The sequence below is a fragment of the Catharus ustulatus genome, chromosome 34 (assembly GCF_009819885.2).
Source record: "Catharus ustulatus isolate bCatUst1 chromosome 34, bCatUst1.pri.v2, whole genome shotgun sequence".
NCBI classification, from domain to species: domain Eukaryota; kingdom Metazoa; phylum Chordata; class Aves; order Passeriformes; family Turdidae; genus Catharus; species Catharus ustulatus.
The window spans coordinates 226,915-254,065 of record NC_046254.1 but is presented as its reverse complement, the minus strand read 5'-3'; the positions used below and the strand labels follow the sequence as shown (position 1 = coordinate 254,065).

Here is a 27,151-nt window from a genome sequence, read left to right as displayed (position 1 = left end):
AGGGGATGTAACCTGTCTCAGAGCGATGCCACCTGTCCCTGAGTGATGTCACCTGTTCCTGGGGATGTCACCTGTCCCAGAGCAATGTCACCCATCCCTAGTGGATGTCACCTGTCCCTGACAGATGTCACCTGTCCCTGGGGATGTCACTGTCCCTGGGGATGTCACCCATCCCTAGTGGATGTCACCTGTCCCAGAGCGATGTCACCTGTCCCTGGGGATGTCACTGTCCCTGGGGATGTCACCTGTCCCAGGGCAATGTCACCTGTCCCCAGAGGTGTCACCTGTCCCTGAGAGATGTCACCTGTCCCCAGAGGTGTCACCTATCCCAGAGCAATGTCACCTGTCACCAGGGCAATGTTACCTGTCCCAGGGCAATGTCCCTGTCCCCAGTGTCACCTGGTGGGGGGTGAGGGCGCACACGTGGCTCAGCAGGGGCTCAGGGAGCTCGGTGCACTTCCCAGAGCAATGTCACCTGTCCCCATGGGTGTCACCTGTCCCAGAGCAATGTCACCTGTCCCCATGGATGTCACCTGTCCCCAGAGGTGTCCCCAGTGTCACCTGGTGGGGGGTGAGGGCGCGCACGTGGCTCAGCAGGGGCTCGCGCAGCTCCGGGCACTGCCCAGGGCAATGTCACCTGTCCCAGGGGATGTCACCTGTCCCCATGGGTGTCACCTGTCCCCATGGATGTCACCTGTCCCCAGAGGTGTCCCCAGTGTCACCTGGTGGGGGGTGAGGGCGCGCACGTGGCTCAGCAGGGGCTCAGGGAGCTCCGGGCACTGCCCAGGGCAATGTCACCTGTCACCAGAGCAATGTCACCTGTCCCTGGGGGTGTCCCCTGTCCCAGAACAATGTCCCCTGTCCCCAGTGTCACCTGGTGGGGGGTGAGGGCGCGCACGTGGCTCAGCAGGGGCTCAGGGAGCTCGGGGCACTTCCCAGAGCAATGTCACCTGTCCCAGAGCAATGTCACCTGTCCCCATGGATGTCACCTGTCCCCAGAGGTGTCCCCAGTGTCACCTGGTGGGGGGTGAGGGCGCGCACGTGGCTCAGCAGGGGCTCGCGCAGCTCCGGGCACTGCCCAGGGCAATGTCACCTGTCCCTGGGGATGTCACCTGTCCCTGAGTGATGTCACCTGTCCCTGAGTGATGTCACCCGTCCCAGGGCAATGTCACCTGTCCCCATGGATGTCACCTGTCCCAGAACAATGTCCCCTGTCCCCAGTGTCACCTGGTGGGGGGTGAGGGCGCGCACGTGGCTCAGCAGGGGCTCAGGGAGCTCGGGGCACTGCCCAGGGCAATGTCACCTGTCCCCATGGATGTCACCTGTCCCAGAGCAATGTCACCTGTCCCCAGTGTCACCTGGTGTGGGGTGAGGGCGCGCACGTGGCTCAGCAGGGGCTCGCGCAGCTCCGGGCACTGCCCAGGGCAATGTCACCTGTCCCAGAGCAATGTCACCTGTCCCTGGGGATGTCCCCTGTTCCCATGGGTGTCACCTGTCCCAGAGCAATGTCCCTGTCCCAGGGCAATGTCCCTGTCCCCAGTGTCACCTGGTGTGGGGTGAGGGCGCGCACGTGGCTCAGCAGGGGCTCGCGCAGCTCCGGGCACTTGTCGAAGACGGCGCCGAGCTGGGGCGGGGGCAGCTGCAGGATCACCTGGAAGGACTGCGGCTTCGTGCGCTGGCAGCACTTGATGAACCCCTCCCACACCTTGGGGTACTTCCACACCTGGGGGGACACACCTGGGGTCAGTGACAGCACCTGGGGACACACCTGAGAAACCTTCCCACACCTTGGGGCACTTCCACACCTGGGGGGACACCTGGGGGTCACACCTGGAACACCTGGGGACACACCTGGGGACACCTGGGCACACACCTGTTAAACCCCTCCCACACCTTGGGGTACTTCCACACCTGGGGACACACCTGGAACACCTGGAGACACACCTGACAAACCCCTCCCACACCTTGGGGTACTTCCACACCTGGGGACACACCTGGGGTCAGTGAGAGCACCTGGGGACACACCTGGGGATACCTGGGGTCACACCTGTTAAACCCCTCCCACACCGTGGGGTACAGCAATTTCACCATTACAAGCCGCACCGTTTTGACCAAAATTTTGCTCCCACCCCCGAAATGCGGCTCACACTCAGGAACGGCCGATACACAAAAAATTTTTTGAAATTTCCAACCCTGGAAGTACCAGCCAGGGTGCCGAGCACCTGCCAGTAAAACCTGGGATTGTGCGATTGTTACAAATTGGTTACTCTGGTGTGGGACGGGTGGAGCCGGGCTCCGTGTCGGCAGCGCGGGGGAGAGGAGGGGGCTCCGTGCTGGCAGCGCGGGGGAGAGGAGGGGGCTCCGTGCCGGCAGCGCGGGGGAGAGGAGGGGGCTCTGTGCCGGCAGTGCGGGGGAGAGGAGGGGGCTCCGTGCCGGCAGCGCGGGGGAGAGGAGGGGGCTCCATGCTGCCATCCCCGGGGGGGACACGGGGGCTCTGGGCTGACATCTCCATGCTCACGGCGGAGACAGGGGCTCCGTGCTGCCATCCCCATGGCTCGAGGGGAAGGAGGGGGCTCTGTGCTGGCAGCGCGGAGTAGAGTCAGGGCCTCCGTGCTGCCATCCCCGGGGGGGAGGCGAGGGCTCTGTGCTGCCATTCCCGCAGCACAGGGGGAGGTGAGGGCTCCGTGCTGCCATCCCCACGGCCTGGGAGGGAGGTGGGGGCTCCGTGCCGGCAGCATGGGGCAGAGTCAGAGGCTCTGTACTGCCATCCCCGCAGCCCAGGGGAAAGCGGGGGCTCCGTGCTGCCATCCCCACAGCTCAGGGGGAGCCAAGAGCTCCTGCCCCCATCTGCCACCGCAGGAGCAGGCAGGCTCCTTCCCCTCCTGCCGCTGCCGCGGGTGCCGGCGGGCTCCATCCCCACCTCCCGCCGCGGTGCAACGCCGGGCCGGGGAGAGCGAGCCCGGCACAGCGGCGGCCGGTCCCGAGCGGCAGAGCCGAGCTGGGCCTCCCAGCCCCATCGGCAGCCCCGAGCTGAGCCAGTAAACCCCGCCATCCCACAATTCTGTTACTATTTGGCAGCTTTGTCGCACGCGGGTCTTCACTGCAAATCACAGGGCGGATTATAATCGGGTGTGGTTATTTATGGAAAAAGAAGGGAATGCTGCCAACACCCAGAGATGCGGCTTAGAGTCAGTGCGGCTTGTAATCGGGAAATTACGGTAGTTCCACACCTGGGGACACACCTGGAACACCTGAGGACACACCTGGAACACACCTGATAAACCCCTGCCACACCTGGGGGTACCTGGGGATACACCTGGAACACCTGAGGACACACCTGGGGTCACACCTGGAACACACCTGATAAACCCCTGCCACACCTTGGGGTACTTGCACACCTGGGGGTACTGGGGACACACCTGGAACACCTGGGGACACACCTGGGGTCATCTGGGGTCCCACCTGATAAACCCTTCCCACACCTTGGGGTACTTCCACACCTGGGGACACACCTGGGGTCAGTGAGAGCACCTGGGGACACACCTGGGGTCAGTGACAGCACCTGGGGGCACACCTGTTAAGCCCCTGCCACACCTTGGGGCACTTCCACACCTGGGGGACACACCTGGGGTCAGTGGGAGCACCTGGGGACACACCTGGGGACACCTGGAACACCTGGGGTCACACTTAATAAACCGCTCCCACACCTTGGGGTACTTCCACACCTGGGGGGACACACCTGGGGTCACTGAGATCACCTGGGGACACACCTGGGGTCAGTGAGAGCACCTGGGGATACCTGGGGGTACCTGGGGACACACCTGGAACACCTGGGGGCACACCTGATAAACTTCTCCCACACCTTGGGGTACTTCCACACCTGGGGGGGTCACACGTGGGGTCACCTGGGAACACACCTGGGGATACCTGAGACACCTGGGGACACACCTGAGAAACCCTTCCCACACCTCGGGGCACTTCCACACCTGAGGACACACCTGGGGTCAATGCGCATTCCGGTGAATTTTGGGGTAATTTCAGTGGGATTTTGGGGCCAGTTTGGGGTGAATTTTGGGGTAATTTCAGTGGGATTTTTTTGAATTTTGGGATAATTGAAGCAGGATTTTTATGAATTTTGAGATTATTTCAGCAGGATTTTGGGGTGAATTTTGGGGTAATTCCAGCAGGATTTTTCTGAATTTTGGGTTAATTTAAGCGGGATTTTTCTGAATTTTGGGATAATTTCAGCAGGATTTTTTAAAATTTTGGGACAATTTCAGCAGGATTTTTTTGATTTTTGGGGTAATTTTAGCAGGATTTTGGGGTGAATTTTGGGCTAATTTCAGCAGGATTTTTCTAAATTTTGGGTTAATTTCAGTGAGATTTGGGTGAATTTTGGGGTAATTTCAGTGGGATTTTGGTGAATTTTGGGTTAATTTCAGGAGGATTTTGAGGTGAATTTTGGGGTAATTTCAGTGGGATTTTTCTGAATTTTGGGGTAATTTAAGTGGGATTTTTCTGCATTTTAGGATTATTTCAGTGAGATTTTTTTTGAATTTTGAGATTATTTCAGTGGGATTTTGGGGTGAATTTTGGGATAATTCCAGTGGGATTTTTCTGAATTTTGGGATTATTTCAGTGGGACTTTTTTTAAATTTTGAGATTATTTCAGTGGGATTTTGCAGTCATTTTTTGGGTGAATTTTGGGCTAATTCCAGCGGATTTTTTTTAAATTTTGGCCCCCCCCAGACCTGTTTCATGATGAGCCTGGACAGGATGTTCATGACGAAGCCCCCCAGGCGCGGGTACACGGTCAGGGCCTGGAGCACCGCGAGCAGCGCGGATTTTGGGGGATTTTGGGTGAATTTTGGTACAATTTCAGTGAAATTTGGGGTGAATTCTGGGATAATTTCAGTGGGATTTTTCTGAATTTTGGGGTAATTTCACTGGGATTTTTTAAAAATTTTGGGGTAATTTCAGTGGGATTTGGGGGCTAGTTTTGGAGTGAATTTTGGAATAATTCCAGCAGGATTTTTTTGAATTTTGGGATAATTTAAGTAGGATTTTTATGAATTTTGGGATTATTTCAGTGATATTTTGGGGTAATTCCAGGGAGATTTTTCTGAATTTTAGGATTATTTCAGTGAGATTTTGGGTGAATTTTGGGGTAATTCCAGGGGGATTTTTCTGAATTTTGGGGTAATTTAAGTGGGATTTTTCTGAATTTTGGGACAATTTCAGCAGGATTTTTAAAAATTTTGGGATAATTTCAGCAGCATTTTGGGGTGAATTTTGGGGTAATTCCAGCAGGATTTTTCTGAATTTTGGGTTAATTTAAGCGGGACTTTTTTGAATTTTGGGATAATTACAGCAGGATTTTTTTAAATTTTGGGACAATTTCAGCAGGATTTTTTTGATTTTTGGGGTAATTTTAGCAGGATTTTGGGGTGAATTTTGGGCTAATTTCAGCAGGATTTTTCTGAATTTTGGGTTAATTTCAGTGAGATTTGGGTGAATTTTGGGGTAATTTCAGTGGGATTTTGGGGTGAATTTTGGGGTAATTCCAGTGGGATTTTTCTGAATTTTAGGATTATTTCAGTGGGATTTTTTTTAAATTTTGAGATTATTTCAGTGGGATTTTGCGGCCGTTTTTAGGGTGAATTTTGGGCTAATTCCAGCGGGATTTTTTGAAATTTTGGGCTAACTTCAGTGGGATTTTTTTGACTTTGGCCCCCCCCAGACCTGTTTCATGATGAGCCTGGACAGGATGTTCATGACGAAGCCCCCCAGGCGCGGGTACATGGTCAGCGCCTGGATCACCGTGCGCATCAGCAGCATGGGCAGCGGGCTCTGCTCCATCAGCTGCTGCATCACCACCGCCAGCACCTCCGACGTGTACACGTTCCGCTCGGCAAAGCACAGGTTGGTGGCTGCGGGGACACGGGATGATGGGAGGGACTGGGAGGGACTGGGAGGGGCTGGGATGGAACTGGGAGGGGAGTGGGAGGGACTGGGAGGGAGTGGGAGGGACTGGGAGAGGAGTGGGAGTGGACTGGGAGGGAAGTGGGAGGGAGTGGGAGGGAGTGGGAGTGGACTGGGAGGGAGTGGGAGGGAGTGGGAGGGAGTGGGAGTGGAGGAGTAGGGACTGGGAGGGACTGGGATGGACTGGGAGGGACTGGGAGGGGACTGGGAGGGGACTGGGAGGGACTGGGAGGGACTGGGAGTGGAGTGGGAGAGATTGGGAGGGAACTGGGAGGGACTGGGAGGGAACTGGGATGGACTGGGAGGGGAGTGGGAGGGGAGTGGGAAGGAGTGGGAGAGACTGGGAGTGGAATGGAAGGGACTGGGAGGGGATGGGAGGGGACTGGGAGGGGACTGGGAGAGACTGGGATGGACTGGGAGGGGACTGGGAGAGACTGGGATGGACTGGGAGAAACTCGGAGGGGAGTGGGAGGGAGTGGGTGGGGCTGGGAGGGGATGAGAGGGGACTGGGAGGGACTGGGAGGGACTGGGAGGGGAGTGGGAGGGAACTGGGAGGGGAGTCGGAGAGAGTGGGACGGACTGGGAGAGGATTGGGAGAGACTGGGATGGACTGGGAGGGACTGGGAGGGGATGGGATGGACTGGGAGGCACTGGGAGGGGATGGGAGGGACTGGGAGGGGATTGGGAGGAAGTGGGAGGGGAGTGGGAGGTACTGGGAGGCACTGGGGGGCATTGAAAGGGCACTGGGAGGGACTGAGAGGGAACTGGGAGGGGCTGGGAGGGGAGTGGGAGGGAGTGGAAAGGACTGGGAGAGACTGGGAGAGGAGTGAGAGGGGATTGGGAGGGGACTGGGAGGGACTGGGATGGACTGGGAGGGACTGGGAGGGGAGTGGGAGGGGCTGGGAGGGATTGGGAGGAAGTGGGAGGGAACTGGGAGGGACTGGGAGTGGAGTAGGAGTGCAGTGGGAGGGACTGGGAGGCACTGGGAGGGACTGGGAGGGACTGGGATGAACTGGGAGGGACTGGGAGGGACTGGGAGGGACTGGGATGAACTGGGAGGGACTGGGAGGGACTGGGAGGGACTGGGATGAACTGGGAGGGACTGGGAGGGACTGGGATGGGACTGCAGTCCATGGACAGGGGTCCCGCGTCCCCCCCGCTTGTGCCCTGTGTGTCCCCTTGAGTGTCCCTGTCACCCCCTGGGTGTCCCCTGTCCCTGTCCCCCGTGTCCCTGTCACCCCCTGGGTGTCTCTGTCACCCCTTGGTGTCCTCATGGTGTCCCCTGGATGTCCCCATGTCCCCTGGGTGTCCCCTGTCCCCGTCCCCAGTGTCCCTGTCACCTCTGGATGTCCCCATGTCCCCCTGTGTCCCCTGTCCCTGTCCCCACCTTTGATGATGGATTTCATGTCACACTTGGAGTAGCCGATGTCTCTGTCACCCCGTGTGTCCCTGTCACCCCCTGGATGTCCCCATGTCCCCCCTGTGTCCCCTGTCCCTGTCACCCTCTGGGTGTCCCCTGGATGTCCCCATGTCCCCATGGTGTCCCCTGTCCCTGTCCCCACCTTTGATGATGGATTTCATGTCACACTTGGAGGAGTCGATGTCTGTGTCATCCCGTGTGTCCCTTGTCTGTGTCACCCCCTGTGTCCCCATGTCCCTGTCCCCTGTCCCTGTCCCCACCTTTGCTGATGGATTTCATGTCACACTTGGAGCAGTCGATGCACACGTGTCCTGTGTCCCTGTGTCCCTGTGTCTGTGTCACGCCCTGGGTGTCCCCCTGCATGTCCCCACGTCCCCATGGTGTCCCCATGGTGTCCCCCTGTCCCTGTCCCCACCTTTGATGATGGATTTCATGTCACACTTGGAGGAGTCGCTGCACATGTGTCCTGTGTCCCTGTGTGTCCCCATATCCCTGTCACCCTCTGGGTGTCTGTGTCACCCCCTGTGTCCCCATGTCCCCATGGTGTCCCCCTGTCCCTGTCCCCACCTTTGATGATGGATTTCATGTCACACTTGGAGGAGTCGATGTTGTGCAGGGCGATCAGGAGCTCCCCGGGGTTCAGGGGGGACACGGCCGAGGCGCCGTCACCTGTGGGGACAGCGGAGACAGGGACAGGGACACAGGGACAGAGGGGTGACAGGGACAGGGGACAGGGGCTGTGTCACACCCTGGGCTGGCCCTGGGCTCACCCTGTGCTCCCACAGCCCCTCCTGGGATGTCACAGTGTCCCCAACCCCTGGCATGTCCCATGTCCACAGCCTGTCCCCAAGCTGTCCCATGTCCCCAAGCTGTCCCATGTCCCCAAGCTGTCCCCAAATTGTCCCCAGCCTGTCCCCAAGCTATCCCATGTCCCCAAGCTGTCCCCAGCTGTCCCCGCACTGTGCTATGTCCCCAGCTGTCCCCAAGCCATCCTCAGCTGTCCCCAAGCTGTCCCATGTCCCCAGCCTGTCCTCAAGCTGTCCCATGTCCCCAAGCTGTCCCCAGCTGTCCCATGTCCCCAAGCCATCCTCAGCTGTCCCCAAGCTGTCCCATGTCCCCAAGCTGTCCCCAGCTGTCCCCTCACTGTGCTGTGTCCCCAGCCTGTCCCCAAGCCATCCCCAGCTGTCCCCAAGCTGTCCCCTCACCGTGCTGTGTCCTCAGCCTGTCCCCAAGCTGTCCCCTGCTGTCCCCCAGCTGTCCCCAAGCTGTCCCCAGCTGTTCCCTCACCACACTGTGTCCCCAGCTGTTCCATGTCCCCAAGCTGTCCCATGTCCCCAAGCTGTTCCCAAGCCATCCCCAGCTGTCCCCATGTCCCCAAGCTGTCCCCAAGCTGTCCCCAGCTGTCCCCTCACCGTGCTGTGTCCCCAGCAGCTGGTTGAACACCTCCTTCACCACGATGGGGTTCAGTTTGATCCCAAGCTGTCCCCAGCTGTCCCCAGGTGTCCCCAGCTGTCCCCAAACTGTCCCCAGATGTCCCCAGGTGTCCCCAGCTGTCCCCAGGTGTCCCCTCACCGTGCTGTGTCCCCAGCAGCCGGTTGAACACCTCCTTCACCACGATGGGGTTCAGTTTGATCCCCAAGCCATCCCCAGCTGTCCCATGTCCCCAAGCCATCCCCAGGTGTCCCCTGCTGTCCCCAGCTGTCCCCAAGCTGTCCCCTCACCGTGCTGTGTCCCCAGCAGCCGGTTGAACACCTCCTTCACCACGATGGGGTTCAGTTCGGTTCCAAAGCCATCCCCATGTCCCCAAGCTGTCCCCAGCTGTCCCCAAGCCATCCCCAGCTGTCCCCAGGTGTCCCCTCACCGTGCTGTGTCCCCAGCAGCCGGTTGAACACCTCCTTCACCACGATGGGGTTCAGTTTGATCAGCTTGGGCAGCGCCTGGATCACCTCTTTCTGCACCAAAACCACGGCCCCACTCAGCCCCAGGTGACACCAGGGGACACCAGGGGACACCAGGGGACACCAGGGGAGGTGACAAAGGCCACACCAACCTTCTCCAGCCCGTTGAGGACGGGGATCAGGAAGCGGACGTCCGGCAGCCGCTTGTGGTAAAGGTCCCGGACGCGCTTGACCAGCTCGGGGGAGGGCGGCACTGAGGGGGGGAGGGGACGTTGGGGACATCAGTGCCACCCCTGGGTGTCCCCCCAGTGTCCCCTGGGTGTCCCCAGCCCCACCTTTGTCCGTCAGGCTGTGCAGGCAGCGTGTCACCAGCGTCTCGGCGCCCTTGGGGCAGTTCTCCACCAGCAGCAGCAGCTCGGGGGAGTTCATGCCCATGCCACGGATCTGCAAAAAAAATAACTCAAAATTCAACAAATTTAACAAAAATCTGCATTTCTAAACCCAAAATTTCCAAATTTGCACAGGGCAGTTCATGCCCATGCCACGAATCTGAAAAAAAAATAACTCAAAATTTCCAAATGTCACCAAAATCTGCATTTCTAAACCCAAAATCCCCAAATTTACACAGGGCAGTTCATGCCCATGCCACGGATCTGAATAAAAATCCAACAAATTTAATAAAAATCTGAATTTCTAAACTCAAAATTTCCAAATGTCACCAAAATCTGCATTTCTAAACCCAAAATTTCCAAATTTACACAGGGGAGTTCATGCCCATGCCTCGGATCTGAATAAAAATGACACAAAATTCAACAAATTTCACCAAAATCTGCATTTTTATAAACCCAGAATTTCCGAATTTCAACAAAATCTGCATTTCTAAACCCAAAATCCCCAAATTTTCAGTGGGGATTTCACCAAAAATCCCAAATGTCCCCAATGTCCCAAATGTCCCCAAATCCCCCAATGTCCCCCAATATCCTAAATGTCCCCAGTGTTCCCAAATGTCCCCAACATCCCCAAATGTCCCCAATCCCCGCAATATCCCCCAGTGTCCCCAATCCTCCCAGTGTCCCCAATGTCCCAAATCTCCCCAATGTCCCCAGTGTCCCCGCACTGTCCCCAAATGTCCTCAACATTCCCAAACGTCCCCAATGTCCCCAGTGTCCCCAATGTCCCCAACGTCCCCAATGCCCCCAATATCCCCCAGTGCCCCCAATCCTCCCAGTGTCCCCAATGTCCCAAATCTCCCCAATGTCCCCCAGTGTCCCCAATATCCCCCAATGTCCCCACTGTCCCCAATCCCCCCAAATATCCCAAATCCCCCCAATGTCCCCAATGTCCCCAACATCCCAAATCCCCCCACTGTCCCCAATCTCCCCAATCTCCCCAATGTCCCCAGTGTCCCCAATCCCCCCAATATCCCAAAATGTCCCCAATATCCCCAGTGTCCCCAATCTGCCAGTGTCCCCAATGTCCCAAATCTCCCCAATGTCCCCAATGTCCACAATGTCCCCAATCCCCCCAAATGTCCTCAACATCCCCAAATGTCCCCCAATGTCCCCAGTGTCCCCAGTGTCCCCAACATCCCATATCCCCCCACTGTCCCCAATGTCCCCACTGTCCTCAAATCCCCCCAATATCCCCAAATATTCCCAACCTCCTAAATGTCCCCAATGTCCCCAATGTCCCCAAATGTCCCAAATATCCCCAATGTCCCCAATGTCCCCAATGTCCCCAATCCCCCCCAATGTCCCAAATATCCCCAATGTCCCCAATGTCCCCAATCCCCCCCAGCGTCCCCAATGTCCCCAGTGTCCCCCCACTGTCCCCAATGTCTCCAGTGTCCCCAATCCCCCCAAATGTCCTCAACATCCCCAAATGTCCCCCACTGTCCCCAATGTCCCCACTGTCCTCAAATCCCCCCAATATCCCCAAATATTCCCAACCTCCTAAATGTCCCCAATGTCCCCAATGTCCCCAATCCCCCCAATGTCCCCAATCCCCCCAATGTCCCCAGTGTCCCCAAATGTCCCCGGTGTCCCCAATGTCCCCGGTGTCCCTGACCGGCTGCTCGATGACCCTGAGCACGGTGCGCTTGATGTCGGCGATGGCCTCGGTGTAGACGGAGGCGAGTTCATGGATCAGCTTGTGGTTGTGGGGCAGCAGGGCCAGGTACAGGTACAGGCACTGCTTGATGGTCTCCTCTGTCCAGGGGGCTGCCACCTCTGGGGACACAAGTGACAATAATGGGGACAAAAATGGGACAGGCACTGCTTGATGGTCTCCTCTGTCCAGGGGGCTGCCACCTCTGGGTGACAAAAACGGGGACACAAATGACAAAAATGGGACAGGCACTGCTTGATGGTCTCCTCTGTCCAGGGGGCTGCCACCTCTGGGGACAGAAATGGGGACAGAAGTGACAAAAATGGGACAGGCACTGCTTGATGGTCTCCTCTGTCCAGGGGGCTGCCACCTCTGGGGACAAAAATGGGGACAGAAGTGACAAAAATGGGACAGGCACTGCTTGATGGTCTCCTCTGTCCAGGGGGCTGCCACCTCTGGGGACAAAAATGGGGACAGAAGTGACAAAAATGGGACAGGCACTGCTTGATGGTCTCCTCTGTCCAGGGGGCTGCCACCTCTGGGGACAGAAATGGGGACAGAAATGACAGAAATGGGACAGGGACAGTGACAGGTACGGATTCCTGTGGAACATCAGGGATTCCCATTGAACAAACATTTGGGATTCCCATTAAACATCTGGGGTTTCCCATCAAGCATTTCAGATTTCCATAAAAAATTTGGGATTCCCAAAGAACATTTGGGATTCCCTGGCACAATTTGGGATTCCCTGGTACAATTTGGGATTCCCTGGTACAATTTGGGATTCCCTGGCACAATTTGGGATTCCCTGGCCCATTTGGGATTCCCTGGCCCATTTTGGGATTCCCTGGCACAATTTGGGATTCCCTGGCCCATTTTGGGATTCCCTGCCACAATTTGGGATGCCCAGAGAACTTTTGGGATTCCCACAGAACATTTAGGGTTCCCATTAAACATTTGGGTTTTCCCTGGCACAGTTTGGGATTCCCATTAAATATTTGGGGTTTCCTGTTAAACATCTGGAATTCCCATGGAACATTTGGGATTATCTGGCCCATTTAGGATTCCCCTGGCCCATTTGGGGTTTCCCATTAAACATTTGGGATTCCCATTAAACGTTTGGGATTCTCATGGAATATTTGGGATTCCCATGGCCCATGTGGGGTTTCCCATTAAACATTTGGAATTCCCATTAAACATTTGGGATTCCCTGGCCCATTTAGGATTCCCTGGCCCATTTGGGGTTTCCCATTAAACATTTGGAATTCTCATGGAATATTTGGGATTTCCTGGCCCATTTGGGGTTTCCCATTAAACATTTGGAATTCTCATGGAATATCTGGGATTCCCTGGCCCATTTAGGATTCCCTGGCCCATTTAGGATTCCCATTAAACATTTGGGATTCTCATGGAATATTTGGGATTCCCTGGCCCATTTGGGATTCCCTGGCCCATTTAGGATTTCCCTGGCCCATTTGGAATTCCCATTAAACATCTGGGTTCCCCTGGCCCTTTTGGGGTTTCCTGGCCCATTTGGGGTTCCCCATGGAACATTCTAGATTCCCAAGGAACTTCTGGGGTTCCCCTGGCCCGTTTGGGATTCCCATGGAACGTTTGATATTCCCGTTGAACATCTGGAATTCCCATTAAACATTCGGGGTTTCCCTGGCCCATTTGGGGATTCTCTGTCCCATTTAGGGCTCACCTGTCCCGTTTGGGGCTCACCTGTCCCATTTCGGGCTCACCTGTCCCATTTTGAGCTCACCTGTCCCATTTAGGGCTCACCTGTCCCATTTTGAGCTCACCTGTCCCATTTAGGGCTCACCTGTCCCATTTCTGGCTCACCTGTCCCATTTAGGGCTCACCTGTCCCATTAGGGCTCACCTGTCCCATTTCTGGCTCACCTGTCCCATTTAGGGCTCACCTGTCCCATTTAGGGCTCACCTGTCCCATTTGGGGCTCACCTGTCCCATTTGGGGCTCACCTGTCCCATTTTGGTCTCACCTGTCCCATTTGGGGCTCACCTGTCCCATTTGGGGCTCACCTGTCCCATTTAGGGCTCACCTGTCCCATTTAGGGCTCACCTGTCCTGTTTTGGTCTCACCTGTCCCATCTGGAGCTCACCTGTCCCATTAGGGCTCACCTGTCCCATTTGGGGCTCACCTGTCCCATTTGGGGCTCACCTGTCCTGTTTTGGGCTCACCTGTCCCATTTAGGGCTCACCTGTCCCATTAGGGCTCACCTGTCCCATTTGGGGCTCACCTGTCCCATTTGGGGCTCACCTGTCCCATGTGGGGCTCACCTGTCCCATGTGGGGCTCACCTGTCCCGTTTTGAGCTCACCTGTCCCCTCTGGGGCTCACCTGTCCCATTTGGGCTCACCTGTCCCATCTCTGGCTCACCTGTCCCATTTGGGCTCACCTGTCCCATTTGGGTCTCACCTGTCCCATGTGGAGCTCACCTGTCCCGTTTTGTTTTCCCTGTCCCGTTTTGGGCTCACCTGTCCCCTCTGGGTCTCACCTGTCCCATTTGGGGCTCACCTGTCCCATTTTGGTGTCCCCTGCCCCATTAATGTTTTCCCTGCCCCATTTGGGGCTCACCTGTCCCATTTTGGTCTCACCTGTCCCATCTGGAGCTCACCTGTCCCATTCTGGTTTCCCCTGCCCCATTTTTGTTTCCCCTGCCCCATTTTTGTTTTCCTTGTCCCATTTGGGTCTCACCTGTCCCGTTCTGAGCTCACCTGTCCCCTCTGTGTCTCACCTGTCCCCTCTGTGTCTCACCTGTGTCCTTGTCAGCCCCAAACAGCACCGAGGGGGGGTTGGGGTGCACCAGCAGCTGCAGGTAATTGAGCGCGAACTTCTCCACGTACTCGCGCAGCTGCTCCTTCTCGTACATGCGCTTGATGAACAGCAGCGCCTGCTGCCGCACCTGGGGACACACCTGCGTCACCTGGGGACACCTGGGGACACCTGGGGACACACCTGCGTCACCTGGGGACACCTGGGGACACACCCGCGTCACCTGGGGGCACCTGGGGACAGCTGGGAATGCCTGGGGACACCTGGCACACCTGGGCAGCGCCTGCTGCCGCACCTGGGGACACACCCGGGTCACCTGGGGGCACCTGGGGACACCTGGGGACACCTCGGAATGCCTGCTGCCGCACCTGGGGACACACCCGCGTCACCTGGGGACACCTGGGGACAGCTGGGGACACCTGGGGGCACCTGGGGACAGCTGGGGACACCTGGGGACACCTGGGAATGCCTGCTGCCGCACCTGGGGACACACCCGGGTCACCTGGGGGCACCTGGGGACAGCTGGGGACACCTGGGGACACACCTGGGTCACCTGGGGGCACCTGGGGACACCTGGGGGCACCTGGGGACACCTGGGAATGCCTGCTGCCGCACCTGGGGACACCTGGGAATGCCTGCTGCCGCACCTGGGGACACACCCGCGTCACCTGGGGGCACCTGGGGGCACCTGGTACACCTGGGCAGCGCCTGCTGCCGCACCTGGGGACACACCTGCGTCACCTGGGGACACCTGGGGAGTGCCTGGGGGCACCTGGGGGCATCTGGGGGCATCTGGCACACCTGGGGACACCTGGGGACAGCTGGGGACACCTGGGGGCACCTGTGTCACACCTGGGCAGCACCTGCTGCCGCACCTGGGGACACACCTGCGTCACCTGGGGAGTGCCTGGGGACACCTGGGGGCACCTGAGAGCACCTGGGGACACCTGCGTAACCTGGGGGCACCTGGGGATACCTGGCACACCTGGGGGCACCTGGGGACACCTAGCTGACCTGGGGAGGGACACCTGGCACACCTGGGGACACCTGAGGGCATCTGGGGACACCAGGGGGCACCTGTCACACCTGTCACACCTGGGGAGTGCCTATGACACACCTGGGGACACCTGGGGAACACCTGGCTGGGTCACACCTGGGTCACATCTGGGTCACCTTTGTCACCATCACCTGCCTAGTGCTGGGAGCGACCCCCAAAGCCCCTGGGGACCCCCAAAATCCCCTCAGGACCCCGCTGGGGACCCCCCAAATCCCCCCCTGACCCCCTGGGGCCCCCCCAAAATGCCCCTAGCCCCCCTGGGGACCCTCCAATCCCCCTCAGGACCCCTCAATCCCCCCCAGACCCCCTCAGGACCCCCCTAGGGATCCCCCAAAATCCCCTAGGGACCCCCAAAATCCCCCCAGACCCCCTGGGTACCCCCCAAACCCTCTCAAGACCCCCTCAGGACCCCCAAAATCTTCTCAGGACCCCCCTGGGGACCCCCCAAATCCCCCCCAGCCCCCCTGAGGACCCCCCAAACCCCCTCAGGACCCCCCAAATTCCCCCCCAGGACCCCCGAAACCCCCTCAGGAACACCCAAAATCCCCTCAGGACCCCCAAATTCCCCCCAGACACCCTCAGGACCCCCCAAAATCCTCTGGGGACACACCCTGGGGCCCCCTCAATCCTCCCAGCTCCCCTGGGGACCCCTCAATCCCCCCCAAACCCCCTCAGGACCCCCCTGGGGAACCCTCAGACCCCCTCAGGACCCCCCAAATCCCCTCAAGACCCTCTCAGGACCCCCAAAATCCCCTCAGGACCCCCCAAATCCCCCCCAAATCCCCCCCAGCCCCCCTGAGGACCCTCCCAACCCCCTCAGGACCCCCCAAATTCCCCCCCAAACCCCCTCAGGACCCCCCAATTCCCCCCCAAACCCCCTCAGGACCCCCAAAACCCCCCCAGGACCCCCCAAACCCCCTCAGGAACACCCAAAATCCCCTCAGGACCCCCAAATTCCCCCCAGACACCCTCAGGACCCCCCTGGGGACCCCCCAAACCCCCTGGGGACCCCCCAATCCCCCCAATCCCCCAGCCCACCTTGTCCTTCTCGTGGGAGCTGAGGTCCAGCAGCACGTGCAGGTACTGGAACTGCCGCGAGGGGCGCTTGGCGATCAGCTCCCGCAGCGTGGCCATGCCCAGGTACGCGCGGCTCTGGGGACAGCGGGTGGCACTTGGCACCTGGGGCACCTCTGTGTGCTACCTGAGCCCTGACACCTCCTTGTGGCACCTGGTACCTGGTGTCACCTCTGTGTGTCACTTTTGTGTGGCACCTGGCACCCGTGCCCTGTCACCTCCTTGTGTCACCTCAGGGTGGCACCTGAGCCCTGTCACCTCCTGGTGGCACCTGGCATCACCTCTGTGTGGTACCTGGCACCTGGGGGCACCTCTGTGTGCCACCTGAGCCCTGGTGTCACCTCTGTGTGTCACCTCTGTGTGGCACCTGTGCCCTGACACCTCGGGGGCGCACCTGGTGTCACCTCTGTGTGGCACCTGGTACCTGGTGTCACCTCCTTGTGGCACCTGGTGTCACCTCTGTGTGTCATCTCTGTGTGTCACCTCTGTGTGTCACCTGAGCCCTGGCACCTCCTTGTGGCACATGGTGTCACCTCTGGGTGGCACCTGTGCCCTGACACCTCTGTGTGGCACCTGGCACTTGGTGTCACCTCTGTGTGCCACCTCAGGCTGGTCACCTCAGGGTGCTGACTGTGCCCTGTCACCTCTGTGTGCCACCTGCCACCTCCTCATGACACCTCTGTGTGGCACCTGGTACCTGGTGTCACCTCTGTGTGCCACCTGTGCCTTGTCACCTCAGGGGGGCACTTGGTGTCACCTCTATGTGTCACCTCTGTGTGGTACCCGTGCCCTGTCACCTCCTTGTGGCACCTGGTGTCACCTCTGTGTGGCACCTGGCACCTGGTGTCACCTCTGTGTGGCACCTGAGCCCTGTCACCTCTGTGTGGCACCTGGCACATGGTGTCACCTCCTTGTGGCACCTCTGTGTCACCTCTTTGTGGCACCTCTGGTGTCACCTCCTTGTGGCACCTCTGTGTCACCTCTGTGTGGCACCTGTGCCCTGACACCTCGGGGGCGCACCTGGTGTCACCTCTGTGTGGCACCTGGCACCTGGTGTCACCTCCTTGTGGCACCTGGTACCTGGTGTCACCTCTGTGTGTCACCTTGGGGTGGTGACTGTGCCCTGTCACCTCTGTGTGGCAGCTGCATCCTGCCACCTCTTTGTGGCACCTGGTGTCACCTCTGTGTGACACCTGGTGTCACCTCTGTGTGCCACCTGCTACCTGGTGTCACCTCCTTGTGGCATGTGGTGTCACCTCTGTGTGCCACCTGCTACCGGGTGTCACCTCTGTGTGGCACCTGAGCCCTGTCACCTCCTTGTGGCACCTGGTGTCACCTCTGTGTGGCACCTGGCACCTGGTGTCACCTCTGTGTGGCACCTCAGGGTGCTGACTGTGCCCTGTCACCTCCGTGTGGCACCTGCACCCTGGCACCTCTGTGTGGCACCTGGTGTCACTGTGGGGTGGCACCTGTGCCCTGCCACCTCCTTGTGGCACCTGGTGACACCTCTGTGTGGCACCTGGGATCCAGTGTCACCTCAGGGTGGTGACTGTGCCCTGTCACCTCTGTGTGTCACCTGGCACGTGGTGTCACCTCTGTGTGGCACCAGCATCCTGACACCTCCTTGTGACACCTGGTGTCACCTCTGGGTGGCACCTGGCAGCTGGTGCCACCTCTGTGTGGCACCTCAGGGTGGCACCTGTGCCCTGAAACCTCCTTGTGGCACCTGGTGTCCCTCCCAGTGTCCTCTCTGTGTCCCCTGCTGTCCCCTCAGTATCCCCTGGTGTCCCCTGGTGTCCTCTTGATGTCTCTCAGTGTCCCCTGGTGTCCCCTCAGTGTCCCATGGTGTCCCCCCAGTGTCCCCTCAGTGTCCCCTCGATGTCTCTCAATGTCCCCTGGTGACCCCCCAGTGTCCTCCCGTGTCCCTTCAGTGTCCCCTCCATGTCCCCTGGTGTCCCCTCAGTGTCTCTCAGTGTCCCCTCAGTGTCCCCTCCATGTCCCCTCAGTGTCCCCGGGTGTCCCCTGATGTCCCCTCAGTGTCCCCTCCACGTCCCCTCAGTGTCCCCAGTGTCCCCACCTCGTCCTCGCAGTATTTCCGGATCACCTCCAGGGCGCTCTCGGTGATCAGCGGCGCCTCCAGCACCACCTTGGTGAAGATCCTGGGGACAGGGACAGTGTCACCGGGCTGGGGACACCGGGGACGCCAGCACGGCCTTGGTGGCACCAACACAACCCCGGTGACACCAACCAGTGACACCAGCACGGCCTTGGTGACACCAACACAACCCTGATGTCCCCATCCCAGTGACACCAACCCAACCCTGGTGTCCCCATCCCTGTGACACCAACCCAGGCGACACCAACCCATTCCCAGTGTCCCCATCCCAGTCACACAAACCCATCCCAGTGACATCAACCCAACCCTGGTGACATCAACCCAATCCTGGTGTCCCCAACCCAGGTGACACCAACGCATCCCTTGTGTCCCCATCCCAGTGACACCAACCCAACCCTGGTGACACCAACACAACCCCAGTGTGCCCATCCAAGTGACACCAACCTACCCCTGGTGTCCCCATCCCAGTGACACCAACACAATCTTGGTGACACCAACACAACCCCAGTGTCACCAACCCAACCCTGGTGTCCCCATCCCAGTGACACCAACCCAACCCTGGTGTCCCCAACCCAGTGACACCAACCCAATCCTGCTGACACCAACCCATGCCCAGTGTCCCCATCCAAGTGACACCAACCTAACCCAAGTGACACAACCGAGTGACACCAATCCAGCCCCGGTGTCCCCATCCCAGTGACACCAACCCAACCCAGGTGACACAAACCCAGTGACAACAACCCAACCCCAGTGTCCCCATCCCAGTGACACCAACCCAATCCTGGTGACACCAAGCAGTGACACCAACCCATCCCCAGTGTCCCCATCCCAGTGACACCAATCCATTGCAGTGTCCCCAACCCATCCCTGATGTCCCCATCCCAGTGACACCAACCCAGTCCTGGTGACATCAATCCAACCCTGGCGTCACTAACCCAACCGCAGTGACTTCAACCCACCCCGGTGTCCCCGGTGTCCCCAACCCAGTGACACCAACCCAATCCAGTGACACCAACACATCCCTGGTGTCCCCATCCCAGTGACACCAACCCAGGCGACACCAACCCATTCCCAGTGTCCCCATCCCAGTCACACAAACCCATCCCAGTGACACCAACCCAACCCCAGTGTCCCTGTCCCAGTGACATCAACACAATCTTGTGGTGACACCAACCCAACCTTGATGTTCCCAACCCAGTGACACTAATCCAACCCTGGTGTCCCCATCCCAGTGACACCAACACATCCCAGTGACACCAACCCAACCCCAGTGTCCCCAACCCAACCCTGGTGTCCCCATCCCAGTCACACCAACACAATCTTGGTGACAGCAACCCAATCCTGGTGACACCAACCAGTGACACCGACCCATCCCTGATGTCCCCATCCCAGTGACACCAACCCAAACCTGGTGTCCCCATCCCAGTGACACCAACACAATCTTGGTGACACCAACCCAACCCTGGTGTCCCATTCCCAGTGACACCAACCCAAACCTGGTGTCCCCATCCCAGTGACACCAACACAATCTTGGTGACACCAACCCAACCCTGGTGTCCCATTCCCAGTGACACCAACCCAATCCTGGTGTCCCATTCCCAGTGACACCAACCCATCCCAGTGACACCAACACAACCCCAGTGTCCCCATCCCAGTGACACCAACACAACCCTGGTGTCCCCATCCCAGTGACATCAACCCGACCCAGTGACACCATCCCATCCCTGATGTCCCCATCCCAGTGTCCCCAACCCACCCCTGGTGTCCCCAACCCAGTGACACCAACCCAATCCTGCTGACACCAATCCATGCCCAGTGTCCCCATCCCAGTGACACCAACCCAACCCCAGTGACATCAACCCAACCCCGGTGTCCCCATCCCAGTGACACCAACCCACCCCGGTGTCTCCATCCCAGTGTCCCCATCCCAGTGTCCCCAAGCCACCCCCATGTCCCCTACCCGTCCTTCTGGTCGGGTTTCTCCTGCAGCCCGGCCAGCAGCCCGATCAGGCACTCGTCGTAGCGCTCCAGGCCGCCGGCGCCGCCGCGCGCCAGGTGCGCGTTGTACTCCTGGAACAGCCACGCGAACGCCAGGTCCAGGCGCCCGCGCACGTCGTCCAGGATGAAGGAGAGCACCTCGCCCTTGAGGGGCACCTCGAACTGCGTCACCAGCGAGGCCAGGATCTTCACTCGGGCCTGAGGGGACAGCCAGGGTCACCCAGGGGTCATTCAGGGTCACTCGGGGGTCATTCAATGGATATTCAATGGTTACTCAAGGGATACTCAGGGATTAGTCAAGGGTCACTCAAAGGTCACAGTTACTGCGTCACCAGTGAGGTCAGGATCTTCACTCGCGCCTGAGGGGACAGCCAGGGTCACCCAAGGGTCACTCAGGGGTCATTCAATGGTTACTCAAGGGATACTCAAGGGATACTCAGGGATTAGTCAATGGTCACTGTTACTGCATCACCAGTGAGGCCAGGATCTTCACTCGCGCCTGAGGGGACAGCCAGGGTCACTCAAGGGTCACTCAGGGGTCATTCAATGGATATTCAATGGATATTCAATGGTTACTCAAGGGATACTCAAGGGATACTCAGGGATTAGTCAGTGGTCACTGTTACTGCGTCACCAGCGAGGCCAGGATCTTCACTCGGGCCTGGAAGGTCACTCAGAGGTTACTCAGGGGTCATTCAATGGTCATTTAATGGATATTCAATGGTTACTCAAGAGATACTCAGGGATTAGTCAAGAGATACTCAAGGGGCACCTCGAACTGCGTCACCAGCGAGGCCAGGATCTTCACTCGGGCCTGAGGGGTCACCCAGGGTCACTCAGGGGTCATTCAATGGTCATTTAATGGATATTCAATGGTTACTCAAGGGATACTCAGGGATTAGTCAAAGGTCACTGTCACTGCGTCACCAGCGAGGCCAGGATCTTCACTCGGGCCTGGAAGGTCACTCAGGGTCACTCACAGGTTACTCAGTGGTCATTCAATGGTCATTTAATGGATATTCAATGGTTACTCAAGGGATACTCAGGGATTAGTCAAGGGTCACTGTTACTGCGTCACCAGCAAGGCCAGGATCTTCACTCGGGCCTGGAAGGTCACTCAGAGGTTACTCAGGGGTTACTCAGGGGTCAGCCAGGGGTCATTCAATGGTTACTCAAGAGATACTCAGGGATTAGTCAATGCTGTCCAGGTCCACAGGTGTGCCCAGGTGTCCCCAGGTGTCCCCAGGTATATCCCAGGTGTCCCCACGGGTATCTCAGCTGTCCCCAGGTGTCCCCAGGTGTCCCCAGGTGTCCCAGGTGTCCCCAGGCGTACCTGGGCAGCCCCGCTGGCCGCCACGGCCCTCTCGGAGCGCAGGATTCTCCGCACGGCGCCGAGCTTGAGCTTCTCCACCTGCACCTCGCTGAGCGGCTTCAGCACCTCACTGAGCCGGAACACCTTCTTACGGCCCCCGGCACCAGCCAGCCTGGAATGGGATTAATGGGATTAATGGGATTGGGATTGGGGTCAGAGCACCTCGCTGAGCCGGAACACCTTCTTACGGCCACCTGCGCCAGCTAACCTGGAATGGGATTGGGATTAATGGGATTGGGATTGGGATTGGGGTCAGCACCTCGCTGAGCCGGAACACCTTCTTACGGCCCCCAGCACCGGCCAGCCTGGAACCAGAAATGGGAATGGGATTAATGGGATTGGGATTGGGGTCAGCACCTCGCTGAGCCGGAACACCTTCTTACGGCCACCTGCGCCAGGTAACCTGGAACCAGAAATGGGAATGGGATTAATGGGATTGGGATTAATGGGATTGGGATTGGGGTCAGCACCTCGCTGAGCCGGAACACCTTCTTACGGCCCCCGGCACCTGCCAGGCTAAAACGGGATTGGGATTAATGGGACTGGGATTGGGGTCAGCACCTCGCTGAGCCGGAACACCTTCTTACGGCCCCCAGCGCCTGCCAGGCTGGAATGGGATTGGGATTAATGGGATTGGGATTAATGGGATTGGGATTGGGGTCAGAGCCGGAACACCTTCTTACGGCCACCTGCGCCGGCCAGCCTGGAATGGGATTGGGATTAATGGGATTGGGATTGGGGTCAGCACCTCGCTGAGTCGGAACACCTTCTTACAGCCACCTGCACCGGCCAGCCTGGAATGGGATTGGGATTAATGGGATTAATGGGATTAATGGGATTAATGGGATTGAGATTAATGGGATTGGGGTCAGAGCCGGAACACCTTCTTACGGCCCCCGGCACCAGAGCGTGGCTGCGTGGCCGGCATGATGGGCTCAGGCCAGCTGGCCACTGACCATGGATGACCCCAAACCCCATTTGGCCACTGACCACGGATGACCCCAAACCCCCTTTGGCCACTCACCATGGATGACCCCAAACCCCATTTGGCCACAGACCATGGATGACCCCAAACCCCAGCTGGCCACTGACCATGGATGACCCAAACCCCCTTTGGCCACTGACCGTGGCTGCGTGGCCGGCATGATGGGCTCGGGCCAGCTGTCCACCGACCATGGATGACCCCAAACCCCCTTTGGCCACTGACCATGGATGACCCCAAACCCCCTTTGGCCACTGACCGTGGCTGCGTGGCCGGCATGATGGGCTCGGGCCAGCTGGTCACTGACCATGGATGACCCCAAACCCCCTTTGGCCATTTGGCCACTGACCGTGGCTGCGTGGCCGGCATGATGGGCTCGGGCCAGCTGGTCACTGACCATGGCTGAGTGACCCATCCCACCCCAAACCCCTTTGGCCATTTGGCCACTGACCGTGGCTGCGTGGCCGGCATGATGGGCTCGGGCCGGCGCTTGGCCTGGGGGGTCTCGTCCAGCAGCCCGGCGGCCGAGCCGTGGGCGCCCAGCACGGCGATGGCCTGGCCCTGGCCCAGGGCCGACAGGCGCCGCTTGATGACCACCACGCCGTCCGGTTTGGCCACCTTCTCCTCCTTGGGCTCCTCCCGCAGCAGCTTGGTCTGCTCCACACCTGGGAATGGGAACAATGGGGACAATGGGAATGGGAACAGGGAATGGGGAAAATGGGAATGGGGAAAATGGGAATGGGGACAATGGGAATGGGGACAATGGGAATGGGGACACTGGGAATGGGAATGGGGACATTGGGAATGGGGACACTGGGAATGGGGAATGGGGAATGGGGTGGGGAAAATGGAAATGGGGAAAATGGGAATGGGGAAAATGGGAATGGGGAAAATGGGAATGGGGAAAATGGGAATGGGGAAAATGGGAATGGGGAAAATGGGAATGGGGAAAATGGGAATGGGAATGGGGACATTGGGAATGGGGACACTGGGAATGGGGAACATGGGAATGGGGTGGGGAAAATGGAAATGGGGAATGAGGGATGGGGACACTGGAAATGGGGTGGGGAAAATGGGAATGGGGAAAATGGGAATGGGGAAAATGGGAATGGGGTGGGGAATGGGGAATGGGGAAAATGGGAATGGGGTGGGGACACTGGGAATGGGGGACACTGGGAATGGGGTGGGGAAATGGGAATGGGAAATGAGGGATGGGGGACACTGGGAATGGGGTGGGGAAATGGGAATGGGGTGGGAATGGGAATGGGGAATGGGAATGGAAATGGAAATGGGGAATGGGAATGGGGTGGGAATGGGGGACACTGGGAATGGGAATGGGGTAAATGGGAATGGAGAGCACTGGGAATGGGGAATGAGGGATGGGGAAAATGGGAATGGGGTGGGAATGGGGTGAGGAGCACTGGGAACGGGGTGGGAATGGGAATGGGGTGGGATTGGGGAACGAGGGATGGGGGACACTGGGAATGGGGTGGGGAAATGGGAATGGGGAATTGGGGACACTGAGAATGGGGTGGGAATGTTGGGAATGGGGTGGGAATGCTGGGAATGAGGGATGGGATGGGAATGGGGTGGGAATGGGGGAAATGGGAATGGGGTGGGAATGGGGTGGGAATGATGAACGGGGTGGGAATGGGGTGGGAACACTGGGAATGGGGTGGGAATGCTGGGAATGGGGTGGGAATGCTGGGAATGGGGTGGGAACACTGGGAATGGGGTGGGAATGGGGTGTCCCAGAGGTGTCTGGGGGTGTCCCAGAGGGGTCCCAGGAGTGTCTGGGGTGTCCCCTGCTGTCCCCTGACCTGGCCCCAGCCCCGCCGCCGTCATCTGCGTGGCCATGAGCCGCGCCAGGTGCTTGATCTGCGCCTCGGTGCCGGCCGACTCCACCGGCGTGTAGGTGGCCTGGAAGGAGGCAGGCATGGCCTCGGGCAGGTACACCATGCTGATCAGCACCTGGGGGGGGGAAAATACATCAGGGATCATGAAAATACATCAGGGATCCCAAAAATACATCAGGGATCCCAAAAATACATCAGAGAACCCAAAACTGCCCCAGGTACACCGTGCTGATCAGCACCTGGGGGGGCAAAAACAGACATCAGGGATCCCAAAAATACATCAGGGACCATGAAAATACATCAGGGATCCTAAAAATATCTCAGAGAACCCAAAACTGCCTCAGGTACACCATGCTGATCAGCACCTGGGGGGGTAAAAATACACATCAGGGATCATAAAAACACATCAGGGATCGTAAAAACACATCAGGGATCCTAAAAATACATCAGGGACCCCAAAACTGCCCCAGGTACACCATGCTGATCAGCACCTGGGGGGGGAAAACAGCTCAGGGATCCTAAAAACACATCAGGGATCGTAAAAACACATCAGGGATCCCAAAAACAGCTCAGAGATCCCAAAACTGCCTCAGGTACACCGTGCTGATCAGCACCTGGGGGGGGAAAACACACATCAGGGATCCCAAAAATACATCAGGGATCCCAAAATATCTCAGGGAACCCAAAACTGCCTCAGGTACACCGTGCTGATCAGCACCTGGGGGGGCAAAAACACATCAGGGATCCTAAAAACATCCCAGGGATCCCAAAAATACATCAGAGAACCTAAAACTGCCTCAGGGAACCTAAAACTGCCCCAGGGACCTCAAAAATATCTCAGGGACACAGAAAACACCTCAACACCCCCCAGAGCCCACCCCAAAGTGTCCCCAATGTCCCCTGACCAGGTTGGGGACATTCTCAGGGGCCAGCAGCAGCTGCAGCACAGGTGACACAGGTGTCACACCCCCACCCAAGTGTCCCCAAGTGTCCCCAGGTGTCCCCAATGTCCCCTGACCAGGTTGGTCACGTTCTCAGGGGTCAGCACTGACTGTAGGACAGGTGTCACCCCCCCCAGGTGTCCCCAAACTGTCCCCAGTGTCCCCTGACCAGGTTGGTCACGTTCTCAGGGGTCAGCAGTGACTCCAGGCAGTGTCACCCCCCCAGGTGTCCCCAATGTCCCCAATGTCCCCTGACCAGGTTGGCCACGTTCTCAGGGGTCAGCAGTGGCTGCAGGACAATGTCACCCCCCCAATGTCCCCAATGTCCCCAATGTCCCCTGACCAGGTTGGCCACGTTCTCAGGGGTCAGCAGTGGCTGCAGGACAGCGTCACACCCCCAAAGTGTCCCCAGTGTCCCCAATGTCCCCTGACCAGGTTGGCCACGTTCTCAGGGGTCAGCAGTGGCTGCAGGACAATGTCACACCCCCCCAAGTGTCCCCAATGTCCCCAATGTCCCCTGACCAGGTTGGCCACGTTCTCAGTGGCCAGCAGTGGCTGCAGGACAATGTCACCCCCCAGGTGTCCCCAATGTCCCCAATGTCCCCTGACCAGGTTGGCCACGTTCTCAGGGGTCAGCAGTGGCTGCAGGACAATGTCACCCCCCAGATGTCCCCAATGTCCCCAATGTCCCCTGACCAGGTTGGCCACGTTCTCAGTGGCCAGCAGTGGCTGCAGGACAATGTCACCCCCCAGGTGTCCCCAATGTCCCCAATGTCCCCTGACCAGGTTGGCCACGTTCTCAGGGGTCAGCAGTGGCTGCAGGACAATGTCACCCCCCACACACTGTCCCCAATGTCCCCAGTGTCCCCTGACCAGGTTGGCCACGTTCTCAGGGGTCAGCAGTGGCTGCAGGACAATGTCACCCCCCCAGTGTCCCCAATGTCCCCTGACCAGGTTGGCCACGTTCTCAGGGGTCAGCAGTGGCTGCAGGAACTCCGCGGTGATGTCGGTGTCCGAGGGTCCCGCGGCCGCTCCGGCCACTTTGGCCACGGCCACGGCCGGCGCCTCCAGGTCCTTGTCCTCGTCATCCTCGCCCAGGGGTGGCTCTGTGGGGACAGCGAGGGTCCCTGAGTGTCACCAACAGGGGTGGCCTCCAGGAGGAACGGAGGGACATTTAATGTCACCTCCCCCAGTGTCACCAGGAGGAACTGAGGGACATTTAATGTCACCTCCCCCCTCCCCCAGTGTCACCAGGAGGGGACCAGGAGGGACTGGAGGGGGGGTTTAATGTCACCAAGTGTCCCCAAAAAGGAATGGGATGACACTGGGATGACACTGGGTGACACTGGGGAGGGGTTCAATGTCACCTAGTGTCCCCAAAAAGGGCTGGGGTGACACTGGGATGACACTGGGTGACACTGCGGGGTTTAATGTCACCAAGTGTCCCCAAAAAGGGACTGGGATGACACTGGGTGACACTGGGTGACACTGGGGGGGTTTAATGTCACCAAGTGTCCCCAAAAAGGGACTGGGATGACACTGGGTGGCACTG

The 27,151-nt window shown here is 58.5% G+C and overlaps 1 protein-coding gene and 1 long non-coding RNA gene across 2 annotated transcripts in view; both read right to left on the bottom strand.

Moving 5' to 3' along the window:
* The window catches only part of LOC117009595 (symplekin-like), a 28,526-nt gene extending 1,708 nt beyond the window's left edge, over window positions 1-26,818 (bottom strand). The window contains exons 1-17 of the mRNA XM_033083860.1: window positions 26,809-26,818; window positions 26,551-26,726; window positions 24,623-24,773; window positions 23,254-23,467; window positions 22,291-22,336; window positions 21,782-21,886; window positions 20,411-20,646; window positions 18,412-18,493; window positions 16,299-16,412; window positions 14,186-14,333; window positions 11,368-11,528; window positions 9,636-9,744; window positions 9,453-9,553; window positions 9,264-9,354; window positions 7,970-8,071; window positions 5,743-5,930; window positions 1,547-1,723 (exon numbers count right to left, since the gene is read on the bottom strand). Of these exons, the coding sequence (XP_032939751.1) occupies window positions 1,547-1,723; window positions 5,743-5,930; window positions 7,970-8,071; window positions 9,264-9,354; window positions 9,453-9,553; window positions 9,636-9,744; window positions 11,368-11,528; window positions 14,186-14,333; window positions 16,299-16,412; window positions 18,412-18,493; window positions 20,411-20,646; window positions 21,782-21,886; window positions 22,291-22,336; window positions 23,254-23,467; window positions 24,623-24,773; window positions 26,551-26,726; window positions 26,809-26,818 (2,211 nt within the window). The remainder of the gene's footprint in view (window positions 1-1,546; window positions 1,724-5,742; window positions 5,931-7,969; window positions 8,072-9,263; window positions 9,355-9,452; window positions 9,554-9,635; window positions 9,745-11,367; window positions 11,529-14,185; window positions 14,334-16,298; window positions 16,413-18,411; window positions 18,494-20,410; window positions 20,647-21,781; window positions 21,887-22,290; window positions 22,337-23,253; window positions 23,468-24,622; window positions 24,774-26,550; window positions 26,727-26,808) is intronic.
* On the bottom strand, window positions 839-1,475 carry LOC117009676. The gene is made up of 3 exons (XR_004420514.1): window positions 1,343-1,475; window positions 1,018-1,172; window positions 839-874 (listed from the first exon to the last, which is right to left on the bottom strand). It is a non-coding gene; the product is annotated as an uncharacterized LOC117009676 (long non-coding RNA).
* Window positions 26,819-27,151: the final 333 nt, after the last annotated feature.